Below are 17,789 nucleotides of genomic sequence, written 5' to 3' on the forward strand. Positions count from 1 at the left end.
AATAAGTATTTGAAATATTAGAATATATCAAATACCAAATTTGATTAGCCTAGAACTGCTTCCTGATCATTTAGATAAAGAGATAATATTTTAATGAATTTTAAAGACCGAATATACCTAATGAATTTGAATTTGAAGAGCTATTTTTAATATATCCATTAGTTCTTTTACCTTGTATTCTTGGAATAGCAATAGTTTCTTCATGTACATCTCTCTTTGAGTTCAAGTATTTAGGGAAATATAGAGTAAATTCATGTGAAGCAATATCAATCCAGTAGATATTTTCTGTATTATTACTAATAGATTTCACTGGATTAGTATTTTTATTTATAGGTTCATAAAGTAGGTCATCTAAGGATGAGAGATGGCTCTCCAAGATAAAATTTCCAGATATGTTTGCAGATGATGATAAATTAGGTACTTTTGCTCCTGATAATTTTGAACTTTTAATATCAATAATAACTCCAAGAATTTGAATAGATGAGATGCAATAAAAAGTAACTGGTGGAGTATATTCTAGTTTATCTAAGTATTTATTAGTCATAGATAATCCTATTATTTCCCTGTTTTTATTAAGATTCAAATCTTTTTTGTTGGTCAAGTTAGTTTGAATATACTTAAATTCTAAATGACCAATGAATTTCGTAGGTATGTTTGATATTATACACCAACTATTGGGGATACATCTGATAGATTGGAGTAGTGGTGTAACGTCTCCTTTAGTAATAACAATTCCCATTGAAGTAAAGCCTGAAGAAGGGGGTATAGGCTGCCATATTGTAAAAACTCCACTATCCATATTTAGATTTGGAATAGGTAAAGATCCTCTAAATAAAGGTTTATATCTTTTTGGATAAGGTAGGGTGATATCAATAAACCTTTTCAGCTCAGAGCTTTCAGACATGCTTGAGCAGCTATTATCAACTAATTCAAGTATATATGGTTGCATATTCTTTGAGGAATTATTTCCACATATATCATTTCCTAGTGTTACATAGTATCCAAGACAAACTCTTTCTCGATTTTTTTTCATAACACCACGATACTTACCTTCTAATTGTTCTGGGCACCAGACAGAGAGTATTGAAGGTAGTTCCCATACCTTCGAAAAGCTATGATGTTGAACAAATCTACACTTTATCTTAGATATAAAATTTAAATCAAATTGATTAGAGAATTCAAGATATGCTATTGAAGAAGAATCTGCAGTAAGTTGAATAGCTGCAGCTCTAACTTTAGCTTCATCAACTTCAGGTATTGAGCTATTTTTGGGGATTTGACTAGAAAGTTGATCATTTATTTCATGTACAACATCATTAAATTCTCCAATTGAATCTAGAGTAAAGGCTTTTATGAAATTCACCTGGCCAATATTGTTACGGAATACAAAACGAACTATTCTACCAAAATCTCTTGGATTTGGAGCAATCTGAAGAGAATCTAAAGATGCATATAGTTGAGCTGCTGAAACTTGACCGGTATGATCCTTATCTATTGATTTGAAAAAATCTAATAATGTTATATTTAGTGATTGAAGCCTAGTGTTTAATCTACTTGCTAATCCTCTACATTGAAGAACTGCACATTCATTAGGAGTAGTTAATATTATAGCTAAGTTTGTTTCTTTCCAATCCATATTTTGTTTTCTTCTCCTACATCTTCTTAGTTCAAGATAATATTCCTCACGTTTTCTGCAAGAACTATTTTGTAAAATACGTACAGTAGCACCTACTTCGTTATCTGTAAATACAGATTCTGAATTTATAAACCTATATATAGCTTGAGCGTATAAATTCACTAAATAAGTACTATTCAAAGAATCTTCATGCTCTATTTTGTACTTATTTTGTTTTTGAATATTTCCAAGCTCATCTATTACACTAAAATTATAATGCAAATTATGAAGCTTAATACTGCAAGTAATATCAGGATATACTAAGTCAGATTTCGCTTCCAAATTATTAGGTAGATTTACTTTCTGAATGTCTGCTAATCTTTTAGTTTTTATTTGATGTATGATCCATCTTATCATCTGAGCTTCTTCAAGACTAATTGCTGAAAAGTGGCAATTTGATGTACAACTCAAGAGTATATTTAGTGCATCATAAAGGTCATCGAAAGAGATAGTACCTATATTACAAGTATTAACATTAGAATAATTGTTTAGGTTATCAGAAGATTGTGTGCTATTCCAAGGATGATCATATTCAAGGAAGTACATAAAATCTAAGGAATCTTTGCTCATATCATGCTTGAATTCTTGAGGATAGTTGGAATTATCACCATAAGTAGATTTTCTAGGAATATCTAATAAATTATTGACTGTTAATATTTGTAATTCAACACTAATATTTGTATCCTGATCATTAAATTTGCAAGATTGTGTATGAGTATTGTTTTCTTTATAATTTCTTCCATATTTCTTATCAAGTAATCTAACAATATGTCTTTCTATTGATGATGTATTTTCGACCCAATTCAAAGTTTTGAGTAAATCCCCAAGATCACTTATTGATATCTTTCCAGTTGCTTTACCATCAAAAATTGCAAAGGCTTCCTTGAGCTGTTCTAAATAATTACTTGGCATTGTACCTATTTCCTGTTCACTGCTTCTTGATTTAAGTTCAAGAGGTTCCCATTCTAAAATTATAGTAAAATTATTTAAACGTTGACATGCATTCTTTGAATGGCTACTAGTAATATTCGATGGATTGTAAAGATTTATAGAAAATTTTAAATTTTCAGGAAGTGATAGAGATCCATTATCCTCACGGTCATATCCTTTTGAATAAGGGATACAATATTTCGATAAGGGTAAGAATGCAGAGTTACTTGGTAAGGTAGCTTGTTTATCTATATTATTTATTGCAGAAAATGATGCAAAAGGAGTCAAACTGTATTTATAAGTCTCATCTTTGCTACTTGAAAGTGATGCAGTTTTGTTTAAAATATCAAGAGTCCAATATACTTTTTTTTCTTCAGGTCTTATCCACTTTTGAATAGCAACACTATCATCTTGTTGAATTTCTTGCTCTCTTTCCTGTTCCTTCTCTTGTTCTTGTTCTTGTTCTTGTTCTTGTTCTTGCTCAATCTCCATTTCAAGCTCTTGTTCCATCTCTCTATCAAATGAAGTTTCAAACTTTTTGTAGTCAGACATTTCACCAACTTGTAAAAGTGTTTCATTTATAGTATCTTTAAATTTATCTACACCTAAAGGAGAATTAACCATATTTAAAATGTCCGTATTTTCAGTCACTTTTTGAATTAGTTCCTCCTTTAAAGAGGTATTCAATGGAATATTCGCAGGGATTTTATATGATAAAGCTTCTATAAATACTTCTAATAATCTATCAGAGTAGTTCTTTTCATCTTCCCATTGGACATAAGTGTCAACCATTTTTTGGAATGCCAACTTTCTCCAAATATTTGATAGTGATTGACTACAAAGTAATTGATTTTGTTCCGATTCACTAATAATACTTTGGATAATTAGCCAACCACATAAACATCGAAGGAATATGAGTAAATCTGGAATTATAAATTCAGTTGACAAGTGTTCCATCATATCAATTAATTCACCAGGTTTATCCTTCAAGGTTATATTAGATTTCAAATGATATATTTGATCCAATTTATTAGATATATTACTCCTTAGTTTCTCACAGCCTATATTTCCATTATTTACAACCTCTTTTTTACTAAGTACTTCTTTAAATAAGCACTGATTTCTATCTAGTATACCACAAATCTTAGAATTCTTCTCAATTAGATCTGCAACTTGAACTTGAATGACAATATTTATAGTTTGTCCTTGTCCAAGCTGTCTCATCCTATATGCTCCTTGTGCGAAATCTCTAAATATCATATCTTTACCAACAGTCAAAATAGCCTCTGCCAAAGGAGTATGTTTAATATCTTGACCTGTAGTATGTATGTGATCATAAAAAGTAAACCTCTTATCTAATGAAATTCCACACTGTGATATTTCAATAATTCTAAATCCATCTCGCAACATTATCATTTGTTTATCTTTATCATCTATAAAAACTACGGCCTCTATTCCTCTTAATCCATTTCTAAGTAGAAACTCCGCTACTTCTTGATTTGTGTATCCTGTAATAAAGGCCCCAGTATCAATAAGTACATGAATATCTTCTTTTTCTCTCCTTCTACAAATGTTTAGAAGAAATCCTTCGACTGTCCAGCCAATTTCCAAAATTTTCACTGATGATATTACAGATCCACTAGTTAGGTAATGAATCATCTCCCCATCACTTCCCCTCTCATATTTGCATTTCCCAATTTCTATTGGAAGTAAGTCACTTGGAGTTCCAGAAAATCCAATTCTTACAGAAAAGAGCATATCACCACCAATTTCTTGACCTGAAGCAGATAATTGATGCTCACTATATTCCATAAGTAACGGAAAGATAACTCTGTGCAAATAAGCACCTATAACATATGGTTGATATGCTAAAATACCATGAAGCTGATTTAATTGCTCTTCATCATTTAAATTTAGTACATCTAGGGAACATAGAAGCTTCATTTGATCTTGGATATTGTCCTCTCTAACTTTAACAGAAGATATACTCTGAAAGTTAGATATAATCTCATTTGACTTTTTTTCCATGAAATAATCTGGAATATTTAGTTTACCTCTCTTTGTTCCTCTCACTCGTCCTCCTGCTAGCTCAATCCATTTATTAAACTCAATAGCAGCTGGCCTTTCCTTGTAAGGTCCATAACCATCTTCAAAATTTTCTTTGAGATTCTTAATGGTGTAATATAGATCATTCTTTCGCAACCCCTGATACCTATAAGAAAGAATAGTCAATCCAATAACTATATCTGGATGACTAAATTCAGAAGCTAAAGATGGTGTATCTTTACCTATAAATGGAATAGCTAGAAGATGGCGACTTCTTGGGGACTTTAAGCTTTCGGAAGTTTGTTCAAGTTCCTTAATTCCTAGCCAGTCTTTTCGAGTACAAAATTGTTCGTCCAATAAACCATAAGATACACGATGAACCATTTGGAATATGTGTGGAAGATAGTCATTTATCCAAAGCATTGTCAAATTCAGAACTTTCATATTTAATTCATCTAAGCTATCAATTCCTCTAATAATATCACTAAAGTTAACCTTAAACTTATCTAAATACTCCTTTTGAAATTCCTTATTAATATTCCCCCTATTCATGATATATATTTCAGCAATTATATCTGATGTTCCACTAAACTTAGAGCTACGAATAAAAAAGATGATCCACTTAGTTAATAAGGGTTTCAAAAAATTATTATAGTATACTGTATCAAGTAGTATTAGATGAGGATTATTCTGGAATGACCGTTCTTCTATACCTTGTTGCACTACTTTCTGAATTTCCACCAATAAATTCTTAATAATACCACTATTCCGTGCTTGCTCATGAGATATTTTCTTTATTTGAAATGCAGGAGTTAACAAAGCCTCTATCAAATACCAAGGAATTAACCAGCGAATTCCGCAAAAAAGTGAATGTGAAAGTGAATCATTGGAACTTAGTTGGTTCCTCGAGTTATTTAAAGTTTGAGAAGATTTTGAAGTATTTATAGAAGTTATAGGAGTATTAGTTTCATTAGTTCCACTTAGTAGATAATTATCTGCTTCTTCATATAATTGTATTCCTAAATCAATAGGATACTTAGTACCTATTGGCCAGTGTAGTTCTGACCTCAAGGGATGTAAGATTAAATCTATTTCATCAACAAGTACAACAGATTCAAGCTTGAATATGTGCAATATTCTTAAGCAAAGATCCAACTCTCTCTTAAGCTGCAAATATAATGCTTCTCTTTTTTCACTGTTTGCTATTTCAAGTTCAGAATTAAACTCAGTGCTAGAGATATTTCTACCAGATTTTCTATTTGCTTTGGAGTATGGAGAATCCTTATTCCACCCAAAAAATTGCTTAAGGGATGACTGAGAAGTTAATGGTAATGAAGCTTTAATATTTGTTGCAGAGGAAATAATATTAAGTCCAGAATTAATTGAAGATAGTATACCATTTGAGCTACCAATATTCCAATATCTTAGTAACCTGAACAAGTAAATTGCCTTTAAAAATAATGACTTTATAGTAGTGGGGTGACATAATACAATTGCTTTCTGTTCTTTAGCATGTACCAACTTCTTATAAAGTTCTGGAGTGCAAATTGAGCTTCTTTGAAATTGAAAAATAAGAATCCTTTTTTTAATAATACAAGAAAATCTTGATCTAAGGACATTTCTCGTGAATTCCAGTAAAGCTTGAGGAACAATTTGTATAACAAGACGTGTAGAGGTTCCTAATAATAATGCAAGTAAGGGAGATATAACAGTTGTCTTACCTGCTCCCATAATCATTTGGTGGCAAATGCTCTGCCCATTAAGAGCTGAGTTATATAAATTGTGAATTAGTTCAACTTGGTCCTTTCTTAATAGTATATTATAAGCAAATTCAAATACAAGAAATCTGGGATCGTATAAAGCTATTAGAGAATTATTTCTTTTATTGGAAAGATCGTTATGATCAACCATTTGCTTATCAAATTTTGAAACATCCAACTCTGATATTTCCTTTAGACTTATATAATACCTTTGAGAAGTTAGTAATCTGGCTAAATTTTTTAGTTTCATTTCCAAGCATGTCAAAAGTTTTAGTAAGAAGTCCAAATTTGGTGTGTTGATTTTATCATCACTAGCACTCTTGTTTTGTTTATCTAAAGAATATTTTGAATTAGTTAGTAGATTTGAGTGGATCTCATTCTGAGTAAAAGCCATATATGATAAAATATCCCTTATTTGAATAAGTGCCATACTAATTTGAGATCTTCTATTAACAGTCATCATTATAGCAGCTGTTAATGAATGTATCACATCAACCTCACTTTCAGAAATAAATGGATTTAAAAGCTTTATATCTTGAAAAGAATTTGAGTTCATAAGTTGAGAAACAAGATAGTCAAAACGTAGTACTGGTTCACAACCCCCTATTTTTCCAAAGTAATTACTCCAAAATAAGTAACAATCGGGACCACTCATATTAGATAGTTGGTTGTAGTTTGATACTTGATCAAGTTTTTTCATTGAACTATCTACAAATTTACCATCATTGTAAAAAAGCTGCAATAAAGACATCCTCAAATCCATTATTCCCTGGCGTATTTGATCCCAAGATAAATCCTGCCCATTTGAAGTTTTATTGTAACTAGAGTCCTTCATATTTACAGAATTCATTATTGAGCTGTATAGTTTATCTTTATTTATTCCTAAAATGTTGTATTCAGTTTTTGACTTGATTTTATTTTGGTACTCTGCAATATCACATTTGTAACGATTGAGAGAGGTCCTCCCAATAGTAGTGCTACTTATAGGGTGTTTCATTAATTGATCAGGTAAATTCCAAGATTCTCTGATGGGGTTCTGAGTATATTCCGAAATACTTGAATCAGGGGTAATAAACTTGCTAGAATTTAGAAATACACAATTAGGGTATGTTGAAAAAGCCTTAAGATTACTTTCACTGAGGATAGAATCTGATGATATAATAATAGGTTTGAGTTGCCTTTGTTGGCAATTATAATCACCACGATTAAGAGATATATGCCATCGTGAATATTTATTCCAAGGAACAACCATAAAAAATTTATCGCAAGACCCACTTAGATTTTTTGTTAACAAGCCAAAATCAGAAGCTACACTTTTAAATATATTGGAAGTGCTCTGTTTATTTTTTGTTATTTTTGAATCAGTATCACGCATTTTCAGCTCAATAACCAGATGGCCTTTCTTATATTCAAGTTTTAGAATATCAATGACCTCTTTTATCAGTTTCTGAAATGATTCCTGTGATTTCAAAACTACTCCCATTGGTAGCTTCATTGATTTCTTGTCTTCAAAATACTTTGGCATCTTGGAACTTAAAGATATTTCAGGATTAAGTATTAATAATTTAAGGATTGAAACAAGTATGTTAGGAGATTTCCAGTCCCAAACTGGTAGTGATCGAGTAAATAGTATTCCCCAAATATAACTTGATTCACCAGGAATAATTTGTATAGGAAACGATCCAGTAAGGAGCTCATATATAAATAGCCAATCAGAGAGATATATCAAGCTAGTTCCAGTAGCTAAACTTGATGTTGAATGGTTTCCAGTGGTTGTAGAAAGTGCAATATCAGGAATAAGAGTTTCTGCAGTGCTAGAAATAGCATTTGATATAAACTTACCAATACTCCCACGACTCAAAAACTTCATTATAAATTCAGTAGCTGCTAATCCTACAATAGAAGAGCTTGCTATATTTGTTCCATCAACAATCTTCCCCGTAAATTTATCACGTATGCTTGGAGGAACTGAAATTGTTCCAAGAATATTTGATAGGTTCCAAACTGATGTTGATGATCCCTTTACGTCAGGAATTCCTAAGCAAGTCGTATCTACCCAGCTATCAAAATCATCTATTTGAGGTATTGGAGGGTTAAAAAGTGGTACTTCAATATATTCTGAAAGGGAGCAATCTTGCTTTAGCCTTTCCTTCTGTTTATCTAACACAGTTGAAATTAAATTTAAACGATTATTTAAATCTTGATTTTCTTTTACGAAGTGGGGAAAAGCTTGCAAGATTTCCAATTCCTCCTCTATAGAAAGACGGCAGTTAGCAGAAACATGTTCATATTTGTAGCAATATGCTTCAATATCTTTGGTTATTTCCCAAGTGCATATAAAAGAGGAGTTTGTAGCAAGAAGTGATATCACATTTGAATTATTGTTTGAGTTATTCACTGGAAATTTCTTATTCTTAAACTCCAATTCCTTTCCAGTTTTTTTCCCAGAACTCCTTGAATTATTTGATGATATATTTCTGATACAGTGCAGCCAAAGCTTCAATCTACAAGCATGTGCATCTGGGTGATAATCCCAAAAGTGGTTCAAACTGTTGAATAATTGCCAAAGTTGATCTTCTTCGCTATTTCTATTTTCTCCAACAGAAGAGTAGTTCTCCATATCGCTACATGTTGCAGTATCAAGAATTGAAATCACTGATTCGAATTTTTGCTCAAGAAATCTCCATAACATCAAGTACAAGCCTGAAACTACGGAATTAATGAAAACAAAAGATTTAGATGTGTGGATTGGATATAGGTAGTGTTTTGTTGGACCAAGTCTCGATAACCATACATCATCTCCACGATCTAAAATATAACTACCCCTATATAGAAAAGATGCAACTTTGTTACTTGAAGTTGGAGAACCTAAACTATCTATTCGATTATCGTATTCATATGGTGAAGTTGAGAGGCTCTCCACAGAATTTGAATTTACAAAATTTATAGATATAGTTGAAGCAGCCAAGTCAGTTGCAGAATTAACTACATTGTCAATCACATTTTTTGTACTTTTACTTATTGCATCTATAGCTACATCGTAAAGTCGTTGAGAAGCTATAGAAGCCATAGAGGCAACATATTGACCTGGAGATGTCATGATTGCTTCAAAATTTTCACTTATACTATTGGCAGTACTTGTAGTCTGAGATATAACGGAGGAGATTGTATCTAGATCAACAGTGGGAATTCTAGATAAGATTGTTGATGATCCTGACGAGCATGTCGGAGAGTTCGATGAAGTCTCAAGTTCGTTTCTAAGATATTCGCCATATACTGGAGGTATGAGGATAGGTTTAGTTGTAGCTGGCACAAGAATAAAGAGATCCCCATCGTCATTCTCAAGTAAAATAGAGTGAGGGATACCACAGAGTAATTCACAGGCTAAAGGAGATTCAAACAAATTTCTCCAACTTATGTATAATCCACTATGTTGCTCACAAACATATCTCACTGTACCTGTTATTGGATTAGCAGTACAAGAATTAATTGCTGTTAAATTATTATTTAAACCCTCTCTATCTTTCCTGTTGAATATCAAATGTAATCTTGGGAATTCAATAATATCTACTGTTTGTTCAAGAGATAGATCTCTATTAGCTTTTGAATTCTCTGTGCCCTGTTGATTTATTGACCATAAAAGAATGTGGGATAAATCTTCAAGTCGCTGTATAGTATTAAATAGTTGTCTCATTCGTCCTGTTGAATCATAAAGTGATTGTATATTTATAAGAGTATGAACAATTGAAGGATCATAGATATAGCGTCTTTCAATTAAAGAAATTGCATCCCCTATAAGCCCAAACCTATCTGGAACTTTTGAAGTAGGGATTACATAAATATCTATCAAGTACAGATCATTTTGATGAATAAGACCCCCCTTCTCTTTAGATCCATTATCAATATTATGAGAATCTATTTGTTTGGGATCTTTTCTAGTATTCCTTCTAGGATATCCACGAATATTTCCTGTTATTTGGCTTTGCCAAAATTCATGAGTTTCAATTAGAGCTTGAGGTAACAATCCAAATAAAAATCTTGAAGGGATATACATTTCGGTACCTACAGGATCAGGATAGTAATCTCGCATAATAACCAGAGATTGACAAGGTTTCTGCCCCCTTTGAAGAGGAATTCCAGCACCTAAGGTGTATTTACTACTGTTCCCTGCTGTAAAGTAACAAGAAACATTAGACTTGTCAAGATCTTCATCTTGAATAGATTCAGTTATTCCTAGCCACGGAGTGATAAATTTTTCGTTGCAATAGCCAAGGGAGTACGAGATATTTGAAGTATGACACAGTTGTTTGTAATACAGTCTTCCATGTTCAACTATATCAAATACCATGATTACAGGTGGAAACCTATAAACGACAATTTCCTTCAAAGAATGAGTTACAATTTCAGCCTCAAGAATTGAGCTATTTCCACTTTCAGAAATAGATTTTGTATTTCCAGTCTTCGTATGTGGAGAACTTGGACCTTCTCCAGAATTATATAAAGGATATAAAAACTGTAATCTTACAACTTTCGTCAAATCTGGTTTTTTAGTATATCCTGATTGTGCTTCTTGATTATTCTTGTTAGCTTCAGGATCCTCAATATATATTGTTGATATTCCCTTCAAGAAAATAACTCTCCATGGCTCAAACAATTCAGTCATCCATTCTGATCCAGTAGGTAGATTGTTTGCACAATATTTCCTACAAAAAGTGACTTGAATTGTTTTCTGAAATGGTTCCCACCTATAAAGATCAATTCTACTGCCAATTAAACGGCACCAATAAAGATTCTGATTATTTGCTATTTCAGCACATTGATATTGACCATTACTAGTTAAGTTAGCACTATTTTTGTTTAAATTAGATGATTCATCTTCACATTCTTTTAAAACATCCATGAAATCTTTAAATTCATTTATCCATGATCCCAAGATTTTAAGATTATTATTTTTAAGTGAAAATAGAGATAACTGAATATTTATTTCTGTTTCTGTATTAATAGATAATATAGTCTTAAACCATTCATAATATTCAAATTGTGAAATGTCATATCTCTCATTTAAACTATTTTCATTAGTACTGGAACTTCCAATAATTCTCTTCAATTTCATCAGACGTTTCAGTTTCCACCAGTTTGCTGAAGAATATGCAGAACTTTTGGAATTTTGAAATGTATCCAGTTTATTGTTAATCAAGTCCAATTTGCGAATATTATCACATTTAATCCACTCATATAAATCAGCTGGTATTTCATTTATTGGTACAAATCTCCCTTTACCATTAATGCTCGGAAGTTGAATCCATTCTCTAGTACATGGTTTTAATTCAATAGTTTGCTTTTTTGAATCCCTTGAATCCTCTAATTTGGGGTAATCTTCAATAATCCCTATACCTTTAAGTGTAACAGCATTAACAACTGTATCTAATACTAAATTAGCCTCTCCTGGATTTATTTCAAGCCATTTAATAATCCAATGTCTAGCTTTTGTTTGTATATCAGCTAATTCCATTTCAGATACTCCTAATTGAAATAATACAGTAAAATCCCACGGAATTCCCAAGTTCAAACCAGTATTACTAGAATTGCTACTTAAGCTGTATGTAGTAGATCCAATAGTTTCAAAAGACCTTTGGAAATTCAACTTTTCTGAAGAGCAGTTATTAGCTACCAAACTTCCACATTCCAATTTACAGCCAAAATGAGTTGATATGAATACAAGGGAAGAAAGCAAAGCTGCTGTTTTTTTTAAATCTAACTCATCAATATTCCTTACTTCACCATATATATATGCAATATGAGCATAAAAAACACATAACTTTGGAATTTTCAAGTCATTAAGTGCTTTTTTCATCCAATCTTTAATTACTTTTACATACATACTTTCAATAATATATCTTATACGTCTATAACCTGTTTTTATGGTTTTAAAATTAATATTAAGACTATTTGGATAGTTATCTTCTACTGGTAAGTTAATAATATTTTCAAATCCACGGCAGAGACATGTCCAAGAGGATCCCGACCAAGCCAGTGGTGGTTTTTGCATATAGTCAGTTGCATGATTATCTTGATAGGTATCAGGGTCATTTTTAGGCTGTAAAAGAGGTGAAATAAGAGAATTCTGTTTATTCTCAATAATATTTGCCCAATGGTTATGTTGTACTATTATATACTTGCAGTAATTTGTAACCATTATTGCTAAGCGAAGAACAAATAATATAATTATTGAATTATCTCCACAATAGGAGCCAGTATCCTTGTCAAGAGCAATAAGTAACATCTCCTCTACATACTTCAATATTGAAGAAGAATTCATTAATTCATTGAAAAGCAAACCACAGGGAGTTGATATTATAGATAAATCATTAGATGGAATCAAGAACGAAATAGGATCTTTATTATCATTCTTAGGACTTTGCCATTGCCAAGGTTCAGTCAAAGAGGCCCATAATATATGCTGAACTGCTATAGATGACAAGGCATTTATCCGGCCCTCATCACAAAAAAATTGCAATAAGAGAGGTATTCTAACATATGGAGCTGTAAGGTATTGTAGAATACATTCAACTTCATTTGGCTGCAAAAAATCACTAATATGAGGAAGAGATCTAATATAAAGAATATCCGTTTCATTAGAAATAGATGTTTGACAGGATAAAGAGAAACTAGATGTTGTTTTGGATTGATTATTCATATTTTCTATAGACAAAATCAAAGTTGTAGGATCTGTCATTTTCGTAAAAACTTTGGAATTACTTTTATCATCTGAATTGGTAAACCAACCTGCAAAAGATGACCAAAGTCCTTTTGTACTCTTTCCTTGATAACTTTTAGAAATATAAGCACATTCTAAAAATTTATCAAAGGCTTTAACAGTGAAAATATCTTTATATGAATTATAAGTCCATTTTAAATATGCTTCTCCCGGATTCCATCTATTTATATTTGGAGTCGCATCTGAAACTTGAGAAATGAATAACTTCATGTAAAATATTATATCTCTGAGTGAATAAAACTCAGGAATAATATCCATAAGATTTCGATTTTCCCCCGTAAAATAAAGTGGTAATAAACATATACGAAAATTACTTGTATTACCTTTTCTATTGTCTTCACTCTGTTCATATATTGGGAATCCATATTCAGTGCATATTTCAGATAGCAGTTGAAGAGTACCATCATCTATTATCCCTGGTTTCTCTTCAAAACAAAAAATTTGGAATAATCTTTTATCCAAATTATTTTTCATTGGAAATTCTTTAATTGAGTAGAAATAATCTAATACCATCGTTCTCATTATTATGACAGAAGGATCTGGAAATAAAGCATAATCCGTAATTTCCTGAAAGTTCATTAGATCAATATAAAACCAATTTTTTGGACCTAAATGATTCCCCAATAAATGTATACTCAATGGAGAATCATAATCAACAGTAGAACATCTTGCAATATTATCAGCAATGCAGCTTATAATTCCCAAAGTTACAATCCTGTTAGCATCTGGTACTTCTGCTAGTGAATAAATTGAAAAAGAACAAGTTACAAAGTGTCTAACAATATTACAAAGTAAAGATAACAAATAAACCTGTTGAGATCGCTTTAAATTTCCTTTTCTAGCCCAAAAGCAATATTTTGATTTTTTGGGGTTATCCCAAGGTAATGGGAATGGTATTAAATGATGAAATATATATTGAATAAGTTTAAATCGAAGTAAATAACTATTTCTTATAGATTCAGATTGATTTGCTAAAAGAAGACAACAGTTATTACAAATTTCAAGTACAATTACCACATCTTCTATATCTTCAATATTCCTATGTATATTATCAATCTCAACCGGAATATCTACTAAAGGCTCATTACCTTCACCTGCTAGTAACATTACATTTGGACCATCAATACGAAAAGATCCCCAATTATTAAAAGCTCCATTTATTCTCAATATATTTAAAGGAGATGAAGCCAAGGATTTTGGCAAAGTACATAATCCTATACCATAACCTTTTAAATTAGCCGATAGATTCTGCTCATAAAAAACTTTAAAATTATTAATATAATCAAACCATTCTTTAAAAGGTAAATTAGGTATATTCTTTATATTACTAATATCTTTCATCAATACATTATTTTTAATTGAATCTTCATATATAGATAATTCTAATGAGTAATTAGATATATCTCTACAAAATTTTGATATAAATGTAGATATAATATTAGTTGGAAATATCATCCTATTAGACTTAGATAATATACATCTATTCAAATCATCTTCTACAATTTTTAATAGTATCCAATCCATGTATATTGGAAATTGTCTTGATGCAAATTTCATGTTTATTGAAACTCTATTTACAAGATAAATTTGATATAATAATTGCAAAGCTGATCTTAAAAGTTTATTACTAGAACCTACATATCGTCTTCTAGGTGATGGGATCCAAATATTACTCAAATGAAATCTTAAATCTAATTTTTTTACAGTATTATTACTTCTTAAGGAATTTTCTAACCCCTTAAATAACTTATTTGTATCTTCTTTAGGTAATAAATTATTGTTCATTTCCAAAACCTCATCTTCTTTAGAATATATCCAATTATTTAGTAATTGTTTGCTATTCAAAAATGGTAATAAAACTGTATAAAGATAATTAATATTATTTGTTGAAGGAATAATAGATAATCTATATAAACAAATCCAAAATGATGAATGCAATAGACGATCAGGATAAATATCTGAAATTACCATTACAGAATCACGTAATAATAGTGTAGGATTCTTACTATATAAAGAATTAGAAAAAGCATGGTATTCTGTACCATAACCAGATACATTTACCAAAGAAAATATATATCCATTGTATACATTATTTTGGGTAGAATCTAACTTAGAAATAATATATAAGACAAATATTGGCTTTGATGAATAATCAATTGATATAATTCCTGGAAAAACTGCACTGGAACCAGATTCAATATTTCGAACTTTAGTTATTAAATCTATTACAAAATGATGAAATTCTTCATAATCCACAGATCTTTTCATAGTAGATCTTTCATACAAGGATTTCAATCTAATCCATGTTGACTCCTCTGAAATAGGTGAAATCGAATTTCGTACTTTCCCTATACATTCTTTAATACTATTAACATAAGAAATATCATAACCAGGTGTATATTTTGAAAATACTGAATTAAAATCTTGCATAAGATGATCTAATATATTAACATAAAATCTTGCACTATTGCATACATTAAACCATTTTCCTGCATCACAATCTAATATATCAGAGGATATATTCCATGTTATACCTATTGTAATATCCAGGAAATTGGAATTTGTCCATATCGGATACATTATTGAAGTAATTCTATTGATAGCATATATAGACAAAATAATAAAGTCCTAGCTTTACCTTTTACTTTATTAACTCTTAAGATTTACCAGATACAATTATAGATATTGTAAGAAACTAATACTGCATACTGTAAAACATTAATTCTTCACTCCAAAACTATTGTTCAACCAAAAAAAGAAGTTGTAATAGTAAAGAAAAACACCAAACTTCTTAATATAGTAAAAATATATACAATATCTATTTGAATAAATCTAACTTATATTTCGTAAATGTGTGAACTCGTATATCATCCTTGTGCATAGTTTGAGGGGGGAAAGTGGAATTTCGAGGCGCTTTATACAAGGAGCCATTGTTATAACTTGGTACTTATCTAAATAATTCAGCTAATTAAAGGACTTATCAATAATTAAAAGTTATCTTAAATACGAGAAATTTAAACTTAACTATTTTCTAAGAAAATTAAATCCACTTATTTTCCAAATCTTATTAAAGAGGATTTAATATTATTTAAGGTTACCTTAGTATAATAATACCCTTCCCCCCAAGCAATTATTATTCACTATAGAATCTTATATAAATAAATACTGGATTAATCTTAATAAATATGGATTCTTTCCCCTCCCCTTCTCTTTGTTTTTATCTTTAATATTTAATTTTATTTATTAGACCTATATTTACTACTGGCGCAGTGTGGCGTCAACACACATAAGGATGCTACTGGTATTAACCTTAATATTATAATTTAGACATATCGTATATTTAAAAGCTTATATGCCTAAAAAATATGTGAAATCTAAATATGATAATTTGGATTATTTTATAATAAAAAAGAAGTAAGTAATTTGAACTCTTAATAAGATCTATTAATATCAAACATAACTTTACTTATTTACTATTGTACTATTCACTATTAGAAATAAAATTGAAAAGAAATCTATTGATAATGTTCCAATATGCCCATTATGTGAAAATAAAGAAAAATTTGATTATACTATAAGTGATTGTTTTGGTAATCAAGTAGAAGAAATTACTCAAGTTGAATGCCCATATTGCAATAAAGAGAGATTTTACGAAAAAAATTACTTATATAAAGATATTGAAAAATCAAATATAACTACAGTTGCTAGATTAGTTAAACAATGGGGTGTTTCTTTAAGTGATGCAATAGAAGCTTCTATCATATCACCAAGTGAAGTCTCTGCAATTAATTATGCTAATCAAATAAAGAATGAAAGATATAATAATTTTTTAATTAATCAAGCACATGAACAATCATTGGAATCAAAACTTCATTTAGAAAAACAAAAAACCATTACTTTAGAACTTAAGAAAAGTGATTTTATAAAAAATGGGAATATTAATATTCTTCTAGATTTATCACTTTTGGAAGAGTTTGAATTTATTAAAATTAAGACAATCCATTCATTTAAAATCTGGATAAATGATAATATACTTAATAGAAAACTTTTTATCGATTTCTTAAATTTAAGAAAATTATCAATAAAGTGGTATGAAGTATCAGCAAAAAATTATTTTGATTATAGAATTAATCAAATTTTTAATTATTTTGAATATCAAGAATACAATAGCAAACCAAGTTTTTTAGATAATCATGAAATCAATAAATATAAATCAGAAACTCTTACAGAATGGTTTATTACTGAAAATAATGCAATCGAAGAACAAATATATGGAATCCCAAAATACAGTGGATCAATCCCAGAAATATTTAGAAATAATCATGATTTAAATCAAAATGGAATTTCATATCCAGAATTTAATCAGTCTAATAGTGATATTGAAGAAATCAAACAATTTAATAGCTAAATTATTATATATATATCATTTAAATTTATAATTAAAAATTATTAATAAACGATCATCAGATTTTATTAAATAATTATTCCAATTAAAGCTGAAATATATATTTCAATCATTTTTTATACTTTATGAATTTTGGATAGACTTGGCTAATATATTGAGATTATAAATAATAAATACTTTAAGATAATAATATTG

The 17,789-nt window shown here is 30.0% G+C and overlaps 2 protein-coding genes across 2 annotated transcripts; one reads left to right on the forward strand and one right to left on the reverse strand.

The window, feature by feature from the left end:
- Positions 1-100: 100 nt before the first annotated feature.
- Positions 101-15,769, reverse strand: cand_029060 (EF hand family protein; the record flags this gene model as incomplete). The annotated part of the gene is made up of 1 exon (XM_067213133.1): positions 101-15,769. The coding sequence occupies one exon, from the start codon at positions 15,767-15,769 to the stop codon at positions 101-103; it is 15,669 nt and encodes a 5,222-aa protein (XP_067067668.1).
- Positions 15,770-16,541: 772 nt separating this feature from the next.
- cand_029070 (uncharacterized protein) lies at positions 16,542-17,597 on the forward strand (the record flags this gene model as incomplete). Its single annotated transcript, XM_067213134.1, has 2 exons — positions 16,542-16,603; positions 16,685-17,597. The coding sequence occupies 2 exons, from the start codon at positions 16,542-16,544 to the stop codon at positions 17,595-17,597; spliced, it is 975 nt and encodes a 324-aa protein (XP_067067669.1).
- Positions 17,598-17,789: the final 192 nt, after the last annotated feature.

The sequence above is a fragment of the Cryptosporidium andersoni genome (assembly GCF_001865355.1).
Source record: "Cryptosporidium andersoni isolate 30847 chromosome Unknown contig_69, whole genome shotgun sequence".
NCBI classification, from domain to species: Eukaryota; Apicomplexa; class Conoidasida; order Eucoccidiorida; family Cryptosporidiidae; genus Cryptosporidium; species Cryptosporidium andersoni.